At 41.2% G+C, this 25,347-nt stretch overlaps 2 protein-coding genes across 2 annotated transcripts; both read left to right on the top strand.

Moving 5' to 3' along the window:
* LOC140938164 (uncharacterized) lies at positions 1 to 14,946 on the top strand. The gene is made up of 18 exons (XM_073387686.1): positions 1 to 337; positions 479 to 772; positions 955 to 1,248; positions 1,343 to 1,636; positions 2,547 to 2,852; positions 3,575 to 3,712; positions 4,311 to 4,628; positions 5,219 to 5,503; positions 6,205 to 6,330; positions 7,152 to 7,598; positions 8,633 to 8,927; positions 9,577 to 9,738; positions 10,277 to 10,880; positions 11,258 to 11,464; positions 12,261 to 12,386; positions 12,908 to 13,204; positions 14,015 to 14,254; positions 14,881 to 14,946. Exons 1-18 carry the CDS (start codon positions 1 to 3, stop codon positions 14,944 to 14,946), a joined length of 4,836 nt encoding a protein of 1,611 aa, XP_073243787.1.
* LOC140937558 (polycystin-1-like protein 2) lies at positions 14,842 to 23,317 on the top strand. Its single transcript, XM_073387117.1, has 6 exons — positions 14,842 to 15,681; positions 15,891 to 16,127; positions 16,971 to 17,402; positions 17,799 to 18,749; positions 19,450 to 19,615; positions 21,517 to 23,317. Exons 1-6 carry the CDS (start codon positions 14,974 to 14,976, stop codon positions 23,106 to 23,108), a joined length of 4,086 nt encoding a protein of 1,361 aa, XP_073243218.1. The 5' UTR covers positions 14,842 to 14,973; the 3' UTR covers positions 23,109 to 23,317.
* The last annotated feature ends 2,030 nt before the right edge of the window (positions 23,318 to 25,347 follow it).

Here is a 25,347-nt window from a genome sequence, read left to right as displayed (position 1 = left end):
ATGCGAGTAAATAAGGCTCACGTTTCCTGCTTGTGTTCATCAGCTCCTGCTCGAGCACCTAACATCATCATCGCATACAACTCCAGTTCAACGAGCCTGGTTGTCAAGTGGAGCCATCTCTCCAAACGGTATTTCAACGGAGAAGTCCTAGGCTACAAAGTCAAGTATCAACCATTCGGTTTAGAAAGCAACATAAGCTCCGTCACTGTGAACTATGAGAACATTACGGAACTAACCAACTTGTCTGCTTTTACAATGTATGTCGTTACTGTTTCCGCGGTGAGTTCCGGTGGGGTTGGGCCTTGGAATACCAACAAGGCTCGGACAGACGATGCAGGTACAGATGATAACTGATGGATTACAACCCAATTAGGACTGTCTTGTTTGTTTTTTGTTGTTGTTGTTGTTCTTCAGCCCTTAATCTTGTAGCCTGTTTATTTATACAATAGTTAGTAGGTTTTGCTGTTCTCTTCATCAGCTCCAAGCAGAGCACCTGACAGCATCACCGCACACAACTCCAGCTCGACAAGCCTGATTGTTGCGTGGAACCATCTCTCCAAGCAGTATTTCAACGGAGAACCGCTGGGTTACAGAGTCACGTACTATCCAGATGGTTTAGAAAGGAACAAAAACTTGGTGACAGTAAACTATACGAACATTACGGAGCTAACCAACTTGTCTGCCTTTACCATGTATGTCATTTACGTGTCAGCGTTGAGCTCTAGAGGAGTGGGGCCACGGAATACTACTAAGGCTAGAACAGACGATGCAGGTACAGATGGTTTATGCTGTTAGAGTTATAATCGTGATAACCTAAATACACTTCAGACATTTGTTGTTATTTAAGTCATGGCTAGCTCCGGCAGATTATGTATTTAATGCAAGGTAATGAAATTTAATAGTTACTCTCATGGATTGAAATGCTTTATTCCGTTTTACCGTTCTTTTAATCAGCTCCAACTCGAGCCCCTGACATAATCGTCGCGCACAACGCCAGTGCAGCAAGCCTGATTGTCACGTGGAGCCATCTTCCCAAGAAGTATTTCAACGGAGAACCTGTGGGCTACAAAGTCACTTATCATCCAGTTGATTTAGAGAGCGTCATGAGCTTCGTGACAGTCAACTTGACAAACACAACCGAACTAACCAATTTGCTTGCCTATACCATGTATGTCATTAACATATCTGCGGTGAGTTCCGGTGGAGTTGGGCCTTGGAGAAGCACCAAGGCTAGGACAGACGATGCAGGTACAGATAATCACTGATGGTCTTCAACGCTCAATCTTGTACATTATTTACTCATCATACAATAGTTAGTAGGTTTTGCTATTCTCTTCATCAGCTCCCAGTAGAGCACCTGACATCATAACCGCACACAACTCCAGCTCGACAAGCCTGATTGTCACCTGGAGCCATCTCCCAAAGCGGAATCTGAACGGAGAACCGCTAGGTTACAAAGTCACGTATCATCCAGTTGGTTTAAAGAGAAACGTAAACATTGTGATAGTAAACTATACGAACACAACAGAGCTAGCCAACTTGTCTGCGTTTACTATGTATATCATTAATGTATCAGCGTTGAGTTCTGGAGGAGTGGGGCCTGGAAATACTGCCAAGGCTAGGACAGACGATGCAGGTATAAACGATCTCCTTGCAGCTATTTTAACTAGTGTCCTTAATATTGACTATGGCTTTAACAGATAATGCTGGTAAAAAAGTCCACGTGCATTCGTAAGTTAGGTCTTATGTAGGACTTTTTTTTTTCACTTTTTAGCTTGCCATATTATCAAACCAGCTTGCAATGTTGAGTAATTGTCGAGTTTTTAATTAGTTTAGCCAATTACCCAATTAAGTATTTATTGCGGGCGAGTAAAATGCGATCCCGCAGTCGTATTCTTGGTGGGGCCGTCCGCGGCATTTTTTGCAGGCAGGGCTTTTGCGGTCAATTCGCGCCTTCATACCATGCATATTAGTTGGAAGAACAAAAGCAGCCCAATTTTATCAGATTTCGCAAGAACCCTGCTATATACTAAAAAAAAGTGCCGCTGACCCCACTAAGAATACGTCTGCGGGCTCGCATGTGGGTCGAGTCTGTGCTCACGTGAATAGTACATGAATACATCAGCGTTTTCAAGGTGCTAATGATATATTTGTAGCTGCATGCTGAGAAGCTGCCGAGAACATTACAAGGAAAAAGTAGAAAAAGAGGGGTAATGTTCCGAAGGAAATTCAACAATGTTTATTTCTTTCGAAAACACCTAGTCAGCATTAATTCAGGCATACATGAATCTTGTTTACCGTGCTGTTCAAATCCATTTCCACTTTCACGATCCGCCTTTATTCCTCCTGTTAATATTGGAACTGGAGCAATAGGGCTTTCTTATTTACGTGCACAATTATGAAAGCGGTTCTCAACATCAATCGCACCACTGAGGTAAACGCACTTGATCGTCCGCACTTCCTAACCTTTGGTTAATGCTAGTATATAAACTCTAATTATTTGAAGTTTTTGTAACTGCTTCAGTTGTTTTCTTGCACTCTGTCAGCTCCATCTCGATCTCCTACCGTCCTCATTGCTTATAACTCCAGTTCTTCCAGTCTGATTATGTCATGGAGTCACGTGCCTAGGAAACATTTTAATGGCAAACCCTTAGGATATAAAGTCACGTATCATCCAGTTGGTTTGGAGCAAAACTCAAGCTTTGTGACTTTAAACTATAAGAACACAACCGAGCTAGCCAACCTTACTGCTTTCACCGCATACATAATTTATGTGTCAGCTGTCAGTTCTGGAGGAGTGGGGCCTGGGACTTCCACCAAGGCTTGGACAGACGAAAGGACAGACGACGCAGGTACATAATAAAGTGTTCAGAGAAAAAAAATCTCTCTCTTTGTCCTGGAAAGCCGGCGCCTGCTACGCTGGCTACCTAACAGGCCATCATATGCACTTGGGTGGCCTACGGGCCTTTTAGATCTCATAATTTTCCATTTCAAAATGAAAGAAGAAGAATCAAAGAATTGATATTACAGATCTAAATATCAGTGGAAGATATAAAATTGAGAAGCACTGAAGTTGACTTCTTGTACTTGTTTAAATTTTTATTAGAAAATAACCATAGATCATCGTTGTTTTTTCTGTACTTCAGAGAGACACCAGTTTTAAACAAACTGAACCGCCATCGTTTTATCTTAGTTCCACCTTTCATAACTCGGTGGTGTTTAAAACCAGATCCGTAGTCCGCGTCTTGTTCCTTGTCTATGTTCCATACCAAGTCCGTAGGTCTGTAGTCTGTGTTTGTACCCAGTCCACAATCCACGTTCAATACTGACTGAACGATAATAAGTTGTTCTATGTGTCTCAGATGTTTCCTCGCTTTTCTGTTTTTAACCGTTAAAAAAAATTATCATGGGGCACAGGGATTCGCTCTCTTAGCTCATTCTCTCTTGCCATTATTTAAATATTTCCGGTGCATAGACGTAACCAAGGAACACAAACTAAAGCACAACATGAACATTTAGCAATATAGAAACATTTTGATTATTGTGTGTATCGTAATTAATTTTTATCTTACAGAGCACCCTTGCGATAACTATGAATGCTACAATGGTGGTACCTGTAAAATAAGTGGCCTACCTAACTCAGTCGTAACTTTCTGTGTGTGTCCATCAGAATTTACAGGGATCATGTGCGAAGAAAAAATATACGAAGCTGGTAATTATGCATGATATTTTCAGAGCTGTGTTTTTAGTATTACCTTAAGTACACGCGTACCACCACTACTGTTATTATTTCTGCCGCTGGTGTTGCTGCTGCTGATATTAACCATCACAACCACCAACACTACTACTATTTTTTGCCGCTTTCTTTCCGCAACTGCAAAAGTTGCGTCTGTAACTGCGATGATCTTCATTCATATAATTCTTCACCCCGCATTTCGCATATATGATTTTCATATATTCATAACTACACTACTACAACTATTACTACTACCACCACCACCGCCACCACCACCAACACTACTACTACTACTACCACTACTACTACTACTATTACTACTAATCACACCAATAGTATTTAAGCCCCGGCAATTAGACGATAAGAACAAGATTCAAACCAGTTTTGTCCACTTAAAGCTGGAGAAAGCGCCAGCATATCACGGGAGATTGTGAATGATTTTGAAAATGGGGCGTGATTGTTCAACCTAACATATATATCAGTGCAATAGCAAGACCTTTATAACCCAAAAATTCTGAAAAGTTTAACCGAAAGATGTTCTTTTAACTCCCAAAATTCTCCTTGTACTTTTAAGGTCCGCCTCCTCCCCTGTACGCCCCACGTTACGTCAGAGGAGAGTCGACAATTACAACAAGTGTGAATGTCAGTTGGAGTGACTACCCACGGGAAGACGACTTACTCGGACCAGAAATTATACAATACAATGTCTATTTTAGTCTTGCTGACACACCTAGCGATTACATGGTAGTGTCGGTAAATGCATCGAAAGCAAACAGTGCTGTATTTAACGATCTTGGAATCTTCACACTCTATACCGTAAGGGTCTCGGCGGTAAATGTTGGCGGAGAAGGACCCAAGAGCGTGGCTGTTAAAGTGCGAACTATGGAGGGCGGTGAGTTAAACATCAGGCGCAAGTTAACGTCCAAGTAGCTAAAAGTAAACGAATAACTGGCTGATAAAAGACTTCTATAGTGGCCAAGTACTCAGCGCGTCGAACACGCAAACCGGGTGTCTGGCCAATGCAGCTTTGCCTCTAGACCCTTAAATTTCTTCTCTCCTTGTCATCTCCTTGGCGATGCTTATGAATAGCCAACTGGTTTTTCTCGGGCGAGTTGTATTTGAAATCTCCATATGTTTAGTTTAATGATTTGTTTATGATTATTAATAATAAGCGGAGTGCCTTTGAACTAGCTAGACGGGGGTCCGCGCACTTCCAATTTATTCAAAGCAAAGCTAACGAAGTTCCTCAGCCAAATAGCATAAAAGCTTTCCTCTCGTTACAGTATGGTCAATTCAGTGGATTCACTGAGGCCTATTTTACAACCTTTGGCTTCTCGGTGCTCCTCTGTATATGCAGACCTACAAATATCTAGGGAAATACCGCCATCTTGCGAAAGTGTCAAAATAATGCACCGCGGTCCTAGGCGGCGAACACCACCTGCTTTATACAAGGCACTTACAATTTGTATCCCTTTTTTTCAGTACCCAATCAAGCTCCTGCTAATGTTCGCGTGGAATACGTTGACTGGAAGTCCATTATAATAGAGTGGGATCCAGTTCCTAAAGGCTCCGAAAATGGTATAATTCAAGGATATTTAGTACAGTACGGGGAACCACAATCACAGATGGGAAATCAGTCTATTAGCGGCTTCAGAGCTGTCTTGAATGGGGTGCAGCGTAATACGTCATATGTAATTCAGGTGGCAGCGTACACCAGTATGGGTGTAGGAAGGTATTCCCAGCCACTGAGTATCCGAACAAAAGTTTGTAAGTATTACATAGTGCATTAGATCAAGAAATAGCACCCAGAGTAGCAGGTCGGAAAGAGCTTCACTATATAAGTCTTAGAGCTAAATTGAAAAGGATGCAACCGATGCAGAATTTATTGTAGCACATGTTCTTCTAACGATAAGTCCTTTATTTGCCCATCAATGTAAAATTAATATTGTACCTTTGGTATTTGGTGGTATACATGAGCAGGAGACCTCAGCAAGCTCTGCTCAGCTTTTTAAAGGAGATCCTGGACCTTACTGATGACGCTGATTACAACAGGATTGGAATGATCTATTCTTTATTTTACGAATTGCAAGGTTGATTTACACACTGAGGAACTAACAGAGTATGGTGTCTTGTCTGTACAGCTGAATGTAACTATGTCCCGAACAGGATCTAATTTTTCGCAAAGAAGCAACAAACTGTGCATTTTGTCATGTCTAAAACAGGGTTCCAAAACAGAGGTTGTTACTGAAAATCCTACACAGCCAGTTGGCTAAATTATTTTTTTAAGTGTTTCTAACCTTCAGCACCGCTTCGTGTCCGGTACCTTGAACCCCCCCCCCCCCCCGGGGCACTCCCCTTACGATTTGTCAGATTTGTGTCGTAGGAACGGCAGTCATACCGGACTGATTTGTCCTTTCATGCTGGTAGTGTTCTGATTGTTTATTTCTTTCTTGCCTGAATCAATTCAGTTAATCCCTGTCTTTTTACTGCTGTGCCATGTCTAAATGGTGGCAGCTGCGTCATACAAGTACAAGGATTTCGGTGCGCATGCTTAGAACAGTTTACTGGCCCATATTGTGGTACTTACATAGCAGGTAAGATTTCAAATATCACAACTTAACATGCCCTGGAAAAAAGTGTTTTGCATCCATTTGTTATACTTTAATCTGTTGTTGATGACTTTACATCGGTCTTGTTTATTAATTATTTTTCCTAAAAGGTTAAACATCCTTGGCAGTAGATTAGGTTGTTTATATCCGAGGCAAATTCAGCCGTCCTTTCCCCTTGGTAGCTTAAGCTTTTAGCTTAACATTAAGATAAGTAGATATGCCCTGAACTGCAAGCTAATTAGATTCATCTTCCTTATGATGGACATCAGGAAGCGTCCCTTAGCCTTAACTCATTATTTTCACATAGACCACAATGCACCTTGTTTACTTTCCAAAATTTGCACAAACATTGTCATCGAGGGGTAAGGTAGGTAAAGGCGCACACGAGCCAAAGGCCCACACGGCCGGAGGTTATACCGGTTTGCATAGCATGAAGCTTGCTTAGGAGTATTGCTACTCCCCCCTGGACGGGATGCTAGTCCATCGCAGGGTTACCCCCAGCAGTATATCGCCGGTACCCATTTATACACCTGGGTGAAGAGAGATAAAGTGGAGTAAAGTACCTTGTCTAAGGAAACAACGCGACGGGCAAGGGTTGAACTCCGGACCTCTAGATCCAGAGTTCGAGGTGTTAACAGCTCGGCAACACACGCCTCCACATCGAGGGGTAAACAAGGTGCATTAAGGTTTATGTGGAAAAGGTGAATGCTCAGCTTGACGCAAGTAATTTTGGTAAACATGAAGTCATATGGAAATTACAAGTAATTGTGATTAATATGAAGTACCTGAATTCCTTCATAATTTAGAGGGTAAATGCAACAGTCCGGAGGTGAGTCTACCAACATTACCAGACTCTGTATCTGATGCTCTTATGGTGCGACCAGTCAGTCAGTTGTTGATTCCGTCTGAAGTGAAACTTGACTGCGAACTATCTTACAAGACGATTTTTAACTGGACTGTTTTCAAGATAAATTCTACGCAAGGGGGAAATGAGTTTGTTCTCAATAGAAAAGGTTCCTCGGAATTACTCATAAGAGGAAGAACTTTAGGAGAAGGCAGCTACATGGTGATACTCACTGTCAGCATGAGAGGAACCAAGGTGTATGGAGTTAATAAAGGTTATTTCCGCATCGAGCGAAGCCCCTTGATTGCGCTAATTTCTGGTGGAACTAGGGTGGAACGAGGATTTAATAAAACATTGGAGTTCGATGCTTCCTTTTCCGGTGATCCAGATGCTGTGTTACCTAACGCCGGTAAGTTCGCCTTTACCTTCCCACTTTCTCCCATGACAGCACTGGTGTACACTTCTGTTCCCCCAATTCTATCTGACTGCGTTTTACAACAACTCTTAACTTTTTCGTTAAGGACAGAAAAATTCAGTCGAAAATAGCACCTGCAGCCACCATTAGTAACCAGCTTTACAAAAAGGCAGCTTGGCCAAGTGATCAGTGTCGGGCTTGAAATTCGGCCTAGTCGGGGGTTTGGGCCCGCTCTCACCACCAACTGGATTTGTTTGTCAGTTGTCCCGAGTTAAACAGCCTGAGAAAAGAGCCGACATTTCGTGACGCTGCCACTGGTTTCCCGCGAAATGACGTCTGAGAAACGAGCGTAGAAATTCCATACTGATGACGCGTCACAACCCAGATCTGGGTAGTGCTTCTGATTAGATGAAGCAAATTTAGCTTCTTAGGCGTCATTTCGCGGGGACACCAGTGGTAGCGTTGAAAAATGTCGGCTGTTTTCTCAGGCTAGAGTTCAAGTTCTCTAGCATACATGTCAATAACTAACTGGGAGTCAATTTAATAAAACTATTACAAGTGTAGCTATTGTTTTCATACAATAAAACAACGGGAACACTGGTAAATTACACTTGCAATGGTTTTTTTAAATTGACCCCTGGTTGCTTCCTACGACTTGGTATTTTTAATCCTTTTATTTTATATTTTTATTATTTGATCGGAGTTAGAGTGGAGAGCTTGTAAACAATATAGAGAACTGAGTTAAGTGTACTTCCACTATAAACAATGCATCAACCATTTGTTCCATTTTTTAGCACGAGAAGGCAGAACATAAAACAACAAAGGTTATGGTTTGAGCAGCTTTACCTTGTGTACAAGCTATTAACTGGTCAGTTATTGTATATCTCTGCCCTCCTTTCCCCTTTTTGGGTAGATTAAGCTGTCATAACTTAGATTTAAAGGAACGATGTCTCTTTTATTCGTGTTGATTTTCTGTTTTTTTATTTTATTTTATTTTATTTTATTTTATTTCATTATTTTTTTCTCAGGTATGAATTTTACTTGGGTATGCAGACAATCCTCAGAGAATTTCACCGGTGACTTGCTCGAAATATCCTCCCCCCTTCCCAGTTCATCGCGGGTAAATTTGGACCGAGGAGGATGTTATGGAACTGGTGCGGGGAAAATAGGATCTGGTGTGTCTTTGCTGAAGATAAACAGCGGTTATATGGCAGAGAACAGTTCGTATTTGATAACAGTTGTCGTCAGAAAAGATAGGAGACAAGCCATGTATACTCAGGAGGTTGCCATTGTTCCTGGGGATCCACCAGAAGTTCTAATAAGGTGGGGGGAACGAAGAAAAATAGACCTTTTTTCCGATACCGCGGCCATATTGAATAAATTCGATTTAAGGAGTATTGTAGGATGCCCAGGGGGCATGAGCACATTTCGTTCGTATTTCGCGCGCTTTTCGGGACATTTTTTTCGCCGTATCGGTAAAAAGGTCTATTAAGCTTTATTAATTACCTTAAACTTAAAGTGCCAAAAGTAATAAAATCACAGACTGATATAAACTAAACAGACAAGATATCAGATCTTTGCATTGGCTGTTGTGAAATTTAAACCGCCACTCAAATCTTACTATCATTCCTGTTTTGTGTCATTATACATTGTTGAAACATTTATTCGCGTCAGCCAATTTTTCGGCTGGTAACATTAAAACGTGGAAAAGAGAGGGAGGCAAAAAAAGCTATTTTGGCTGGTCAGTGACCCTTTAATCGCGTGTAAAGAGCCATACGTAAGATCCTCCGTCTTATAATCACAGCTGACCTCATGACGGTTTTCCTTTCTTCCTAGTTTTTGGTTGGTGTCACGTTCACCGGTTCTTTTCGGTTCTCGTAACTCTCGTTCTTGCAGTCTCGGTTTCTTCTGGTTCGCGTGGATCTTTTGATTCTGATGGTTCTTTTGTTTTGACTTTCTTTGTTCTTCTCAGTGGTTCTTCTGTTTCTTGTGGTTCTTCTATATATCATGATTGTTCTGGTTCTTCTGGTACTTTCGGTAATCGAGCTTGTTTTGGTTCTCATGGCTTTTCTGGTTTTCGTGGTTCTTCGCGTTTAATCCTCGTGGTTCTTGTAGCTCTCTGTTGTCGTGCCAGGTTAGATAGTTCTCGCACTACCTTTAAAAGTGGCGCGAAAACCCTGCACGCGAAGTTTTATTGCGTGAGCATCAATGCTGACCTACAGTTTCTTATCACTCCAGTGAAAAGCAGCTTGAATAACAGTTGCTTGGAGTGTGGTTTTCAGTTAGGTGTTGACAGTAATTTTTTGATTGCTTTGCTGTTCCATTAGACTAAAACAACTTGCGTCCCTTTTTCTACCAATAAGAAGCCAACTTTGACCTTTTCGTGTAAGGTGTCTGACTTTACATAAGACTCGATGTATTTAGCACGAAATACTCATTAAGACCACAGTTTTTACGTCTCTCAACTGAAGATTGGACTGTCATTTCAACGTGGTCATCTAAGCCACACTGCGGTTCGGCTGTTTGTAGAGCAACCCTAACCCTTCTTCAAAACCTCAACATCTCGCTGTACAAACCACACCTCTTCCAACCGAGCTAATCCTAGTTTGCGGTTTAAGTAATTCTCCCTATTGTAATTAACGTTTGATGTAATTAACTTATTTTTATTCCAGATGCTATGACAATTGTGACACCAAAGTGAACCCATCAAGAAGACTTGCACTCGAAAAGCTCTGCAAAGGTTCTCCATGTAGTAAGCGTCTTGAATATCGTTGGTCCTTGTTCGAATTGAGAAGTAACAAACTATCTTCAGAGAGCCGATGGCATAGAGTAATAAACCTGCGAGATAAGCTTCGTACAAGACCTTCCTCTCCAAGAATTGTCACGCGTCCAGGAGTTCTGAAGCCCAATACGAAGTATAAGTTTGTGTTGACTGCTCAGAGACACGGGGGATACCCAGGTTATTCCGAGTATCAAGTAACAACCAACATTCCTCCTGCTGGAGGAATTTGTCAAGTGAGTCCAGAGTCAGGCGTTACCCTTATAACAGAGTACACTTTCACATGTGTCAATTGGACGGACACAGATGTCCCACTGCAGTATGAATACATCTACTTCACAAAAAACTATGAACTTAATGTGGTGTACAAAGGCCATAAACAAAGCAAGCTAACAAAGCTTCCTGCTGGAGAAAAGGCCTCCAACTTCACTACTGACTTCCGAGTGAGAGTGGCTGATAAGTACGGAGAGTTTACTGAAGTTAAAATTCCCGTTCAGGTAAAGTTCCCGTTCAGAGCTTTAATTTGATTGCTTGCCAAACTGTACCATCCGCTCTTCCGTAACCGTTTTTAACATAGACAGTTAAAATTATAACATGTATGTAGAAATTGCTTTTGCGATTTCGACTAGGCACTGTCTCATATTAGTGGCTCCTGTACTTCCAAACAAATCACCTAGATTTTAAATACCGTGATTGGATATTGTTTCCACACCATCTGCCTTACAGACAATTTTCTGGTTGGACAGCTTGAGTTACTGATCCGTCAGAAAAAGTGCATCAGTATTACAAGACAGAACATAATATTCTTTTTGCTTTATGCTTTGGTTACTTCTTTATACCAACTGATGCTGCATTCTATATATTTATGTGACAGGTTAAACAGTCTCAACCAACAGATAAGAGTGTCATCGATGTTGCCTCAGACCTGACCACTGGAGATGACAGTGAGTTGAACAAGTTGATCCAGTCAGGTGATGTATCACGTGCTTTCCAGCTAGCTAAGGCAGCTATTGTGGCTGTTGATGATGACAAGAAAACCCGGCCAGTTTCTCAGGACCAGTTATTAGAGAAGAGAAAAAAGGTAGAAATTGTCTCGGATCATCATTAGTAAGGGGCTGTTTACATTTATTTATTTATTTATTTATTTATTTATTTACAAACTTTGCCAAGAGGCCTGGATACCTCACAGGGTAAGCTCTACTACGAAGTCCAAAGGTAGTTATTAACGCCAGTGAAGGGAGCAGGGGGTTCCAAATTGCATTCTTGTTTTTGGCACCCGCCATATTTAATTCCTTCTTGAACTTTCTACATTTGGGCACCATACGGACCCAAATTTCTGCATGTAAACCCAATGTAAAGTTTTTCCGCCTTCTAGGATCTTCCTGGTACTAGATCTAACTCGATCCTTCCATGAAAACAGCCCCTAAATGGCGGTATAGTGGGCTTTAAAGATACTCTTATACTCAGCTTTCTGGTCAATGTCTACTTCCCGTGTTTTCTTGGAACTCTTCTATTTTGTTTCTACATAATGATATTATTTCCTTATGCACCCTAATAGTCTTTACATTTTTGCTAAAAGGTTTACATGTATTACAGTCTAACTTACATGTTTTATGATTAGCAAGATTATAGATAGCAATGCTCAGAACAAGTCGCTTAAAATTCTTCGCAAATAAATTATTTGTTCAAGAAAATTAAAACTCGACTAGGCAGTTTTCTGTAAAGAAGGCAATACTTTTCATGTGTCTCCAAATGGATTGTCGTTGTCATTTCAGATTTACTCTTGAATGCTAAAGGTGTTTTCATGTCCTCTTGTCCCCACAATTTTTCCCATGCACCTGATGTAACGCTTTTTACCCTTCATATCTATTCTTAAGATTAAGTCAAGCATTGTAAAGCAGGTGTCAGAAGTGAAAGTAGAAACTTTGGAAAGAATAAAACAAACTTCTGACGTCATAGCTGATGCCACCACGGTATTAAGCGAGATCACCGTAGAAGCAGAGGTAAGTTTTGGTATCAACACGTCAGAAAGAGTTTATTCTTTGTAACGTGGGAACAAAGTTGCAACATACAATATCATAAGTGGCGCATATAGTGGCGAGAGCACTCGCCTCCCACCAATTTGGCCTGGGATGCCCTCGGGTTTGTTTTTTCTTTCACGATAGTTTTATTTAGTTTATATTATGCATATTTTTCACATTTTTTTCTGATGTACCTACAGTATTGAAGAGAAGAGTTTGCTTAGCAATCAGACCTTTATTACATAATGATCATGTTTGTTGTTGTTGTTCTTGTGACCTTAATGTTTTTTTAAAAAAGCAAGCCGAGAGATTATATCTACTGGTTTCAAAATCTAATGACTGGCTTAAGATTAAAAGGATGAAGAATTTGTAAGGATCAGCTCAACTGTCTTAAGTCAGTAATTTGAACGAGACTGATCTGACATGCTGGTAGAAGTCCATCAAAGACTTTACATTGGTATTAAAATTTTAATGATAGACATCTCGATGTACTGTATTTTTAGAAAGCTGCTACTGACGCCCTTCAAACGATGACGTCAGTCTTGCAAGAGGAGTCATCAAGAGGCAAAAACTTTGAAGATTTAATTGACGGTGCGATGAGTTTGGTGTCAGGTCTGGGTAGCGTTCTTAGAGTTTCTTCGTTTGGAGCAAAAGCATATAATTCTATGTCACATGAAGCAACTGGTGACTGGGCAAAATTAAACCGCAGAAGAAGAGGAAGCTTTGAAGAATCAATGCTTGAGTTTGTTAACCTCTCAAGGAAAAGATATATAAGAGATGTTGCAAGTGAGAAGGAGCAGGTAATATGGAGGCCTCTATAAACTTAAGACTTTACAGTCACAGTTATTTTTAAAACTAGGAAAAGTCTCTCTGCGATTTTTCGTTAACACCTCAGTAATAACAATCTTTCATCTGTCAACGTTTAGACGTCACGCTTCTATTTTCTTTAATCTGTAATATTTAAGATATTTCATGTGCTTAATATATTACAGTCTCCCTTTCAGTTTGTCCAGCTTTTTATATACATAGCATTTGAACCGGGAAATCAGTTTGCTTGGCGTGCTGAGAGGATTTAAAGGTCTTTTTGGAGAAAAAAAAATTTTAAATTAAGGTATGATTGTCGCAGTGGTAATTGCAATTTAAGCAACTGCAAATGAACCCGAATTTTTTTTAGGGGTGTTGGTGGGGGGGGGGGGGGGGATTTCAACAGGATTCGAACCCATGGCCTCTTCATTAGCGCTGGATTGCTCTACCAACTGAGTTATGAACACCCATGCATTGGGAGCAGGCCAACTTGTTTAGTTCATCTTAACCCGTGAGAAGAATGAAACATGGAATGAAGATGATATTTTCTATTGCTCAAATTGCAATCACCACTGCGATGATAATATCTTCACTTAAAAAATTTGTGTTTCCGAAGTTCATATCATCTTCATTCTAAGAAAATAAATTATTTTAAAAAATTCAGCTTTCGCTTCTTGGCGGTTGTACCGTCACATGACCAGAAATATGACCCAGCCAAATGAAAACAAGGTGTATCACAAATGCAATCTGCATTGAAGATTCCGAGTTAAATGTGGGTTAGATAAGGAGTCGGTGTATTTTTGCAGGCCAAACAACGTGTCATTGGTATTTTGAATTCCCTCGACGATGTTGGCAAAACCATTTTGTCGCGTACCCTGGTCGGCGAGGAGCCAAGAGAAATGTTGACAAGGTCCGTATCTCTGTTAGTGGTTCGTGAAGAGCCTGATTTACTCACTGGTTCAGTAATATCAAGTCAAGGAAGCAGTTTCACTCTTCCTTCATCTACGAATCTGTTTGGGAATGAAACACAGTTTGCGGACACTCAGGTAACGTGAAAACATCATGTGAAAGCAGCTACGACACTACGTTAACTTATTTTTTTTCCTCGTATTTTCCTAAAACAAGTTCAAAATTTAATTGAAATAGAAAAAATACAAAATCCAAAAAACGACGTCTAAAAAAACGAGAAAAACATAAACATCCCGCTCAGCTCCCGACAGGTTCCTATAGTATCGATGGTAGACTTTCATGCACCAATCGACCCCATGATTCTTTGACGCCAGAAAAGCTGTAAAGCGAACACAACGAGGTTATGGACAGCAAAGCGTCCGTGTGAGCTACGACGCCGGAGCCCTTCATCAGGACATGGATCGGAGTCGGCTCCTGATTAGGACAAAAGGGCTTCTTCAGAAGTCTTTGTCAACAGTTGTATATGAGGTACATTATCCCCTATGTAATCAAAGTGTAGGATGGGAAAGACGTCAACCGCGATGCAAATATTCAGCTGATGTACCGTTTTCCTTTACGCCTGCGGCTAAGTCATGTGATCGTGTTGGGTGGGAGCCAATCAAGTACAGGATGAGGCGATTTATGCATCCTGCTCTATTCTTGGCAAGGGTTAAGGTTGCCAGCAATACTACTACTCTTAGTAATTTTATTATTTGTTTGGTAGCCTTTAAAAAGCAACAATACGCAGGATTTCAACTACACCTTCGAATCAAAAGGTGGCTGGGAATAATTCTGCTTTTTTTTTCTCGGCTGACAGATGATGACGACTGAATACACGTCTTATTCCTGGGATCCCACAGGATCCAGAGTCACTACTGGCGTTTCCAGCCTTGAGCTAAGGAACAGCACTGGGGACCTGCTTAATGTCACCGACTTGAAATCGCCTATTTCAATCATTATTCCAAACACTCAAAACTCGACAAACAATTCACGATCTCATTACGTTGGAGCTAACAGAACCGTTTATCACAAAATAAATATAACTACCTCTGGAATGGCTATAATAATAAAGGTACGACCAGATAATAACTCCACAGACTTCTTGGTGTCTATAAGATACAACGAACGGCCGTCAACTAACAACAGCGACTTCAACGCCTCAGTTCCTGATTTCTCTACCTGCATTCGATCTACGTCTGGTTTTGGCAACTGCTCGCGTGATCCATATGCTGTTTACGTAGACAATGCGCATGTCAGTCAGATAGGATACTACTTTATTGGAATACAAATCAATTCAAATACTCCTGCGGTTTCCAGAGCAAAGAGATGCAGTGGTCATGGACGGTCGAAACGATCATGTGTGAAATATAAGGATGCACCTCCTGCAGGTGGTCCAAATCAAGCCAAGTCGTATGTTAAGCCACAGTACTTCAAAGGGGACGAAAACTATACCATGGAAGTTATACCAGCTGCTTGTCTGTACTGGAGCACGGAGCTCTCAAAGTGGACAACTGACGGGTGTAGGGTAAGTTTTCTTGTTCTCCTAAGCCCTATAATGCGAAAGCAAGGGGTGACGCAGTGGTGCGGACAGTCGCCTCCCACCAATGTGGCTAGGGCGTAGACTCCATTTTTGTTCTTGTTTCTTTTCTTTCGAAAGCGCACCTTTAAACAGCTATTTTGACAGGAGAAAGGTGCTCACGCTGAAATAATAGTTTCTATGTCTTTGATCAACAGGTCGCTGAGACGACAACAGTCGACAACATTCACTGTCTTTGTAAACATTTAACTGCTTTTGCGGGTCAGCTGTTTGTGGCCCCAAATCCTCTTGATTTTGACAAAGTTTTCATCGAATTTACTCGCCTTCCGGAGACCGGGAATTTCTCAGTTATCATAGCCGTAAGCTGTGTGTTTGTTTTGTATCTGGTGCTGTTTATATGGGCCCGGAAGACGGATCAAGAAGACACATTGAAGGTTTGTGCACAAAAAGGAATATAGCTGCCCAAACCTCTCCATATGAGATGCTTTGTCATAAGAGTCAGAGAAACTTAAAAACGAAAAGGCAAATCGAAAAATGCATTACCAGAAAAGTGATGCAATGTTAGATAATTTACTGAAACAGGTTTTTATTGCCAATGAATGAATAGTCGCATTCTCCTCAGAACGTGTCAAAGAACGCGATTCTGTGCTTATCTTCCAGCCTCATTCGTGGTGTATCTAATAAGCGTGAGCAAGCTTGAGCAGTCGTTGATGCAATCTTCCTATCTCGTCAAGGTTCTCGACCTACTTCGGGATCTTTTCCCAGGTACTTGAAGTACTTTCCCTTCCAGTACAGCATTTTCTAGACTTGCCCACTAGTCGAGCTCAAAATTTTTCTCGAGCGCGAAGCGCGAGTGGGAGATCTTTTATGAAAAAAAGCGAGCGAGAGACCGGGAGCTCTTCTCTCTGAGATCTACTACCGGAACCGAAAATGAGGAGCGAAGGACAGCAACCATCTCTATGGGACTTCAAGCTTATTTCTAATTGAGGAATTCTTCCTTTTTTGAATCCACAGCACCGCAAAAGTTTTTTTCTGTAGCGTTTGTGTTCGAATGCCGTGATGTACTTTGTATCGCAGTGTTTGATTGCCCCCAACTGGCACCTTACGTGCTCAATATTCACTTTAAAATCGCTCAAACAACAAATATTTTTAGCACGTGAAGCTATTTCTGTAATCGGAAAATGCATTATCAGAGCACTGACAAAAATTTTCATTAATGTAATTGACGTTAATTTCATTGAAGGTAATCATTTCAAAATCGCGTTTTATCTCTTCAGATTGGCGAAAAACCATTCTTGGGATCTCTTTCACCTTGGAGCTATCGATACGACCTCCAGTTATCAACAGGAATCTGGTATGATTCGGGTACCACTGCTAATGTGTTTCTTATTATAAATGGCGAGGCCGGATCTAGTCGCCCTTACCAATTAAAAGGTGGGACGGCAATTCCATTTGCAAGAGGGAGTATAACGTCCTTTACTATCTCGCTCAACAACTACATTGGCCCCATAAAGAGTGTGCGCGTTTGGCATGATAATTCTGGGTCCAGTCCTTCATGGTACCTTAACACTGTTAAGGTGCTAGATGTATCTAGTGGAGAGTTAAGGACATTCATATGTTACACATGGCTAGCTGTCGAAAAGGGTGATGGACTGGTGGATCGGACTCTGAAGTCGGGAACTGATGACGAAAAGAAAATGAATTTTAAGGTAAGAGAAATAACTTCTTTTTTGACAACGAAGCATCGAAACCACAACATGAACACCGAAACTTGAGTCAGCGGAGCACGAGTAACCGCGAAGTAGGTCATTAAAGTCAGGGAATTAAGGAACGATGTTTTGGAAGTTTAAGACTTGAATTTTTCAACTTTGCCAGGATATGCTTCGATTAGTCATTTAAGGTTTTTCTGACCCTACGATAAATCTGAACTGTTTCAAAAGTTACTTCTCTCTCAAACGGTGTGTAAAAATAGCCTTGTAATTAGGAAATTGGTCATTTGGATTAAATGTAATTGTCCATTTGATTTATTTATCCGTTCGAGTAGTCAATCATGTGTTCTTTAATGCAATAAGCTTGACGAAGCAAAAAAATTGTTTTCGTTCCAGGTTTCTTTCCACAACAGAATTGCTGAGGAATTCGGCGATGGGCATTTGTGGTTTTCAGTGGCAACTAGACCTCCTAGAAAACGCTTCACTCGCGTCCAGCGCCTATCTTGCTGCCTCTCGCTCCTGCTTACTACCATGCTTGCTAGCGCCATGTTCTACCAGCTCGACCTTCAGAATGATACGAAACAGGGTACTTTAAAGCTGGGAAGTCTAGTCCTTAATCTTTGGCAGCTAATCATTGCAGTTGAGAGCCTCTTAGTGGTCATACCTGTCAATTTACTGATCGTGGGAATCTTTAGTCACACAAAGTCTTCAATTGAGAAAGAAGACCAAATACAGCGGAAATACACCGTAACAAGGCCACTTAGCATTCACAAGGTGACAAGGAACCGCATGGGAGCAGGCCAGCGCTGTACCTTGCCGCACTATTTCACCTTTTTCGCTTGGATTCTTTGTTTTCTCTCCTCCGTTACATCGGCTACGTTTGTTATCTTTTACAGCTTGCAATGGGGCAAGGACATAAGCGAACAGTGGTTGATTTCGATAGTAATGTCCACGTTTCTGGATATATTTGTGTCCGAACCAGTCAAAATCGTTGTCGTGGCCTTGGTACTGTCTCAATTTTGTAAGTCAGATTTTGGAGGTATGGTTGAGACGCCGAGTACTGTTCTTCATTTCGACGACATTAAAATAAGCAGAAGCGTCGATGAAAATGACAACGGTGAAAACGAGGAAGATGGTATTGACATTCCAGAGCCGCCAAACAAGAAGCAATTGCAGCGTGCGCGAAAATATCGCATGAGGGAGTTATATATGTATCGAGCCATGCGGAGGATTCTCGGTTATCTTATATATCTTTGGATTGTAATGATTATTTGCTACGGAGGACGCAGTCAGGATAGCTACTATCTGTCTTCGTCCGTGGAGAAAACATTCGGACGACTAAATGAGGTATATATTCTTTATTAATAACATTATCATTGCTTGTTCCAACTCTTGTATTTAGTATACATAGTCTAAGGCGCTAAGATGTGAATAACACTGACACGCCCAGGCCTCTTGTTAAGCCGCGATCCATACACAACACTGCTAATCAGATTCATCAATGAAAACAAAGTAAAAATCTATGCGTCTGCTTTCGCCTAAAAAAGTCCCCAGCAGGAGGGGTTTAATAGAGAAATTCATTGATTCCGCGAGAGGGGAATATATATAACACGCTCATCTCACTTAGGTTTGTTTAACTGTTTGTCTTGTTGCAGATATTTGTTTCCTTGCAGTTAAGCTCTGAGTTTTTTCCTCGCCAATTTAGATATTGAAGATATTTAAAATTTTGACATAAAATATTTGACGATCTAACGAGGTGGTGAGCGAAAACAGAGCTGAGTCTAGCGGGAGACGCTAACTAGATTATATTATGGGTTATTAATTTCATGTTTCAAATACATGAAGCAACCATGTACGGAAACAACAGATGGAATAAATCAATGGAAAGCTGTTATCCTTTCCACGATCTTATGATCTTATCTCTTCCTTCTGTACTATCTTATTGTAAAGCCAGATTTTCTTCACAACCACCTAAGTTCAGTTATATAAGAAAACTGTGTATGCAATAATAATTTCACCTCAAGATATCCATATTTCCTTCTCACAGATTTCATCCCAAGTTACGCTATGGGACTGGGCACGAGATGTCCTTATACCAGGTCTCTATGTGGATAGCAAGGACGTCGCCGTGTCGAATTCCACCCCATATATTAGCGACGGTGATGCCGTTCTTGTTGGAATACCACGACTCAGGCAGCTACGAGTGATGAAAGGTAAGCAAAGGGTTCTCGTGATAAGGGAAAGTATATATATATATATATATATATATATATACACCCGTTTTCAAAAAGGTTTTCATATAGAGAGATATATAGATAGATAGATATACTTTTGTTTTCTTACACGTGCGCCCGTGTGCATTTACACTTGTTATTGTCTAACTTGTGAAAAAACTTAGTTCAACAATAATTTTTCTTTTCGTCAGGTTCTTTGTTGCAATTTGTCAATTAAAAAAAATAGTGCACGAATATTGTCTGCAATTCTCTTGATTTGCATTCTCTTGAAAATTAAAGAATGAGGAATTCGGTCACTTGTAGGTCATATCATTGTTGTCGTTACAGGATAAGGGGAAAAACGCAGATGAGATGAAAAAAAAAAGTGTTTTCGAAACCGCTGAGAAGGAAGATGTGACGGTGGATATCCATATTGGTTATGTGGGAAGGAGCAACAATATTATAGCAGTTGATTAAAACGGACCAAGACGTTGACTAGGTTCATAGAAGTAGATTTTATCATAACCATGATGAGCGGGTAATATATATTAATGTCTCACCTTTTTTCGTGTAAAATTGCGGCCTGTAAGGCAACGTCTCATTGAAGACAGAATAAACTCTCGGCCACAAATGCTTTCAAGTTAGTTTACAGTTTCTCTTAAGCACGCCCCTGGACAGCGCATTTTTTAATACACTCCATCAAAAAAAATGCTTCGTCACTTGCTACAGATGCCATGGCATTTGGCCTAGCAATTTGGTGACGCCGTATAACTCGCGGATCGGCTTCTTCGCGGGATGTTTTCCTCATTCCCAAAATCAGCTATATAATTTGCCATTGCAAGTTTGTATCGCAAGGGAGGCATGTATTTTTCTAAAAAAAAAAAAAAAATCAAAACGACATTTCAAATTGGAACAAAAACCCCGACGACGAAAAAATTTATCGTTGAACCGAGTTTTTCACAAGTTGGACAATAACAAGTGAAAAATACACACGGGGGCACGTGCAAGAGAACAAAGGTATATATCTATCTATATATCTCTCTGTATGAAAACCTTTTTGAAAACGGGTATATATATATATATATATATATATATATATATATATATATATATATATATATATATATATATATATATATATATATATATTTAAGTTAACAGCTCTGACTCTTGTCATACCTTTGAATATGTGTAATGTTTACATGTCTAGAAAACTCTTGAGCGTCCACTGAGAGGCCAAAAAGCCCTCATATCATTTCACCCGCCAACTTACTGAACCAGTGGCCGACATTTTCAACCCTTCTCTTTCTTCTGGGATAGTCCCAGCTATATGGAAGGTCTCGAACATCACGCCTGTTCCTCTCAAAGGTGAAGCAGCCACTATCCCCATGCTGTCTCAGGGCGTCGAAGTCTTTATTGTCTTTATTGAGCACAATGGTAAAGAAATCAATCCTCATCAATTTGGAAGTTTTGAGGGATCTTCGACGAGTTGCTGCCTCATCGACCTTTTGCGCAATTGGCTTTTAACAGTCCAGAGTGCTATTTGAGGGCATGTGTCCTTGACCATGGACCATAAATTGACCTACGGGTACACGCTCTACGCTCTATCATCCCTTGGGTTTGTAAAGCCGAGAAATGTCGCTAATGGGACATGAACGATCAGAGCAATTGTTTTCGTTCAAATAAGTGACAACCTCTGCAGATAAATTGGACACTTGGAAATAAAGGGGATTTAGCAGGCACTGTGTCAGGGTAGCAGTGATAGGAAGGAGCCGGCTTTAAACAAGACGAAATGGGCAGGACGGCAGAGTTAAAATAGGCTTTGGCTTTTCTTATTCTTTTTTTACCATCACATTGTTATCGACTCATATAACTGTTAACAAAATGATTTTCATTTTCAGATTCTTGCGAAGTTGTGGACGAAGCTAAAGGTGCATTTAACTCCTGCATTGCACTTTATTCATTCGGCGCTGAAGATAAAACAAAGTTTTACCAACCAGGGTGGCTCCCTATCAATGTAAAACAAAACACTTCAGCTGAAAAGTTAGACGAAAGGTGCCCTAAACCGTGGCGTTATGCCTCGGCTGAAGAAAGTGAAAGCCTCGTAATATGGGGACGACTTCGCTCGTTTTATAGCCAGGGAGGATATTTAGCAGATCTTGGTTACACCGAAAAAACTGCATCAAAGGTCATTTCCGAACTAAACAAGCTTAACTGGCTTGACAGGTACACCAGTGCCGTCGTGGTTGAGTTCACAGTGTTTAACTCTCGTGTAAACCTTTTCAGTTCAGTTTGGATAACAGTGGAATTTTCACCAAGCGGTCAAGTGGAATCGAATGACATGATTCACACCATGCATGTCTACAACCTCAGCGCCGGATACAGTTCAGTCCTTCTCTTTTGCCAAATTTTGCTGTTCATCTTCATTATTTACTTTATATTCAGTGAAATAAAGGAAATGGTTCGAAATCCCAAACGTTACTTCTGTCAGTTCCTAAACTATATTGAGTTGGCTCAGATCTTGATTGCGATTAGTTTCATCATTATTCACATCTTTAAAGAAATCGAACTATTTGCGAACACTGCAAAACTGAATGAGAACATATTTCAGTTTATAAGCTTCGATAGAGAAGTTCTCCTTGATGACACAGAGACGGCATTACTGGCTCTTCTGATGTTCTTTAATACTTTCAAGTTGTTGTATTTGATAAAATTTAACAGCCATGTCGGGCATCTATCCGATGTTATGAAGACATCAACCTTGGCGCTTATAAACTGCTCGGTTGGATTTTTCGTTTTCATGTTCGCTTTCACTCATTTCGGATTTCTTCAGTTCGGAAAAGAGATCCTGGAGTATTCTGCGCCCCAAACTGCTCTCCAGTCTCTTCTCATCCAGGGGGTTGTCAACAATGAGGTTCAACAACTCCAGGATTACCATGCCATCATCGGTCCACTCTATTTCATTCTTTTCAACATGTGCCTTCACTTCATATGGATTAATATTTTCATAGCTATCCTCATATACGACTACGGCACTGCAAAAAAAGTCACCAAAGGAAGATATTACCTAGGAGGTTTCATGAAGAAGAAATTTAAGGAGATGCTTAACTGCTTAGGAGACGAACAAGAAACGCCAAAGAAAAAGGAACTTCCGGTGAGGAAGAAGCATATTTCCTGGAAACTTGACGAAAACAAAGGGAAAGTACCAAAAATAAAGAACTCAGAGCCTAACAAGTCAGATCCGTTGGTGGAGTTGGAGAAACGTTTGGCAATGATGAGTCAACAGCTGAGTGATATGTATGTTGATGAGTTGAGTGCTGACATCGATTTGGTTGGTCTGTGGCTTGATGCGCGTGAAAAGGGAAGGACAACTCCTGAAAAGAGCGCTGGTTCCCACTGCAAATTACCCGCCAGGGGAATCAAAGATGGACAACAGACGCCCCTTTCAACTTTACCAGGAAAGAAGTTAAAAAAGGACTTTCGAGTCATATAGTGTTAGTGATGCAATGATAAAAGTGGAACTTGACTGGACTGTAAAAACATTGTAATGAACTTTAAAGGAGAACGAGCGAAACATTATAGTCAATTTACTTAAAATCGTCAAACCTAAAAGAAGCTAATTAGCGATTTGTTGTCTGATTCATCGTGACCGTGCTCCGCGTGAATAGCTTCTGTCCTTTAAGTATGTGTTTAATATTAAGGTAATGAGCTAATCTGTTTTAGGAAATTAAAGAGCTATATTTCAACAGCAAATCTTTCCAAGTGTTTTTTTTTCTTATAAACCAGCTAAACTCCCTTCTAGATTCCGTGCAATTAGTGACATCCAATGATCTATTTCAAATTCAGAGAGAATGACGATGACCCGAAAACATGCTTTCTTTTGAGGGAAGGAAAGGGGTGAACAATGTTCTTGAATTTGTTGGTAAAATTCCATGCGATTGTAAGCACCGTCTGAAGTAGCCTGTTCCAGGCTCCGAGATAGTCGTGTCTGCGGGGATTGGTGAGGAAGCGCGAATATGAAAATAAAACGGGAGGAAACAGGGAAGAAGAAGGGCGGCGGTAGCCTGGGACCAGTTCCCGAATTTCGGGAAAGGCAAAAAAAGGGGTCAAATAAGAAAAATATCGGCGAGCGAATCCCCTCCCCAGACTACCTCTCGGCTCGTTTCGCTCGATCGTTTGGTTTTTTTCGCCCACGCCGATTTTTTTCTCCTTTTTCCCCAGTGCGGAGCCTGGACCCAGGCTAGGGCGGCGGAGCCTGTTATCATTTCTTTCAACGGCTTGTTCCGGTACATCCTCGGAGACCCAGGGGCAGATAGTGGGGGCGAGGGAAAGTCTAAACGGGCGGAAAAATATGGCTCGAAGAAAAGTAAAGAACTGCGAGAAGAACCCCTGGGGACAATGTCTTACCAGACCAGTTCCAAACGGTTGCCGCCGTTCTGCCTTTTGATTGGGCAGAAAAACACAAAAGTTTTCCGGCACCAATCAAAAGGCAGAACGGCGGCGACCGTTTGGAACTGGTCTGGTGAGACATTGTCCCCAGGGGTTCTTCTCGCCGTTCTTTACTTTTCTTCGAGCCATATTTTTCCGCCCGTTTAGACTTTCCCTCGCCCCCACTATCTGCCCCTGGGTCTCCGAGGATGGTTCCGGTATACCAGCTCCTGGTAAACCCCCTGATTGGTCAGATTTGACAGGTTATATCAACACTTTTCAATTGTGGGTTGTTTCTGCCACTCAGAGGAATAGGGAATCCACGATAACTTCTGTTCAACGAACGTATTCATAAAATTTTCCGCACATAAGGACGTTAAGGAAGGAACAGAAGACCTGCCTTGTGAACGTGGCACGTGTGGAAAAGATGTTTTTGCAATCCGGGATCCTGCCGACCGGCTTCGGCAAAAGCTTGATATTTCAGTAGCCTCCCCGCAGACGTCCTTTGCCCCAAAGGACGTCTGCGGGGAGGCTAGATATTTCAGCTGTATCCACGTTTGAAAAGACTCATAAGCTGGAGCAATCATTAATGAGTCCCAACACAATTCTCCATAGTTGATGAAGCTTCAGTTTAAGCTGCAATCCATTCTTCGGAATTTAGATCTGCACACTAACGAAACAGAGAAAATCGCCTTTCACTGAGATCCAGGAGGCACTTTAAACAACCTAAAACCTTTCAGTTTAGCCGCAATGAAGAACTTTACGTTTCAAAAGATGTCGAAGAAAATGCTCTTGCATCACAGGGCAAATCATACCGACCAGAAACAATACCCGTTAAAAATCATTATGCTTGTCACGACCTCTCAGCCTGAAACAAGAAGCAGAAGTCACATTTGCTCAGTTAAAACATAGAACCCTCCAGAGCATAATCTACCCGCCAGAGCAAAAATTCATTGGAACAAGCAGCCTTTGGTAAAAGGTAATAGTCGGATGTTGCCTACTGACCCCCTTTTTACACTCTGAAGTGATTAGATAGCTCCGCGCGAAACATTCGTACTCGTACTCATTGATATTTCAAATGTTTGACAGCCGAAATCTAATTATCTCAAACGTGCCAAAAGTGGGCGGAAGAGGGTCCTAAAAGAAGTGATTGCAGGCCTTCTCTCCCTCCCTTTTACCATTTTCCCGCCCCGCGCCCCTTTTCACGTACCTGCCACATTCGTGTCTTCCCCACTACCTGAGAACCTGGAACAGGCTACGTATCAAGCAAAAATGCAGTGCTTGTTGATTTGATTTGATTGTTG

This window comes from Porites lutea, chromosome 5 (genome assembly GCF_958299795.1).
Source record: "Porites lutea chromosome 5, jaPorLute2.1, whole genome shotgun sequence".
In the NCBI taxonomy this organism is placed as follows: domain Eukaryota; kingdom Metazoa; phylum Cnidaria; class Anthozoa; order Scleractinia; family Poritidae; genus Porites; species Porites lutea.
Note: the sequence above shows the minus strand (reverse complement) of the source record. Positions and strands in the feature narration are given on the sequence as shown.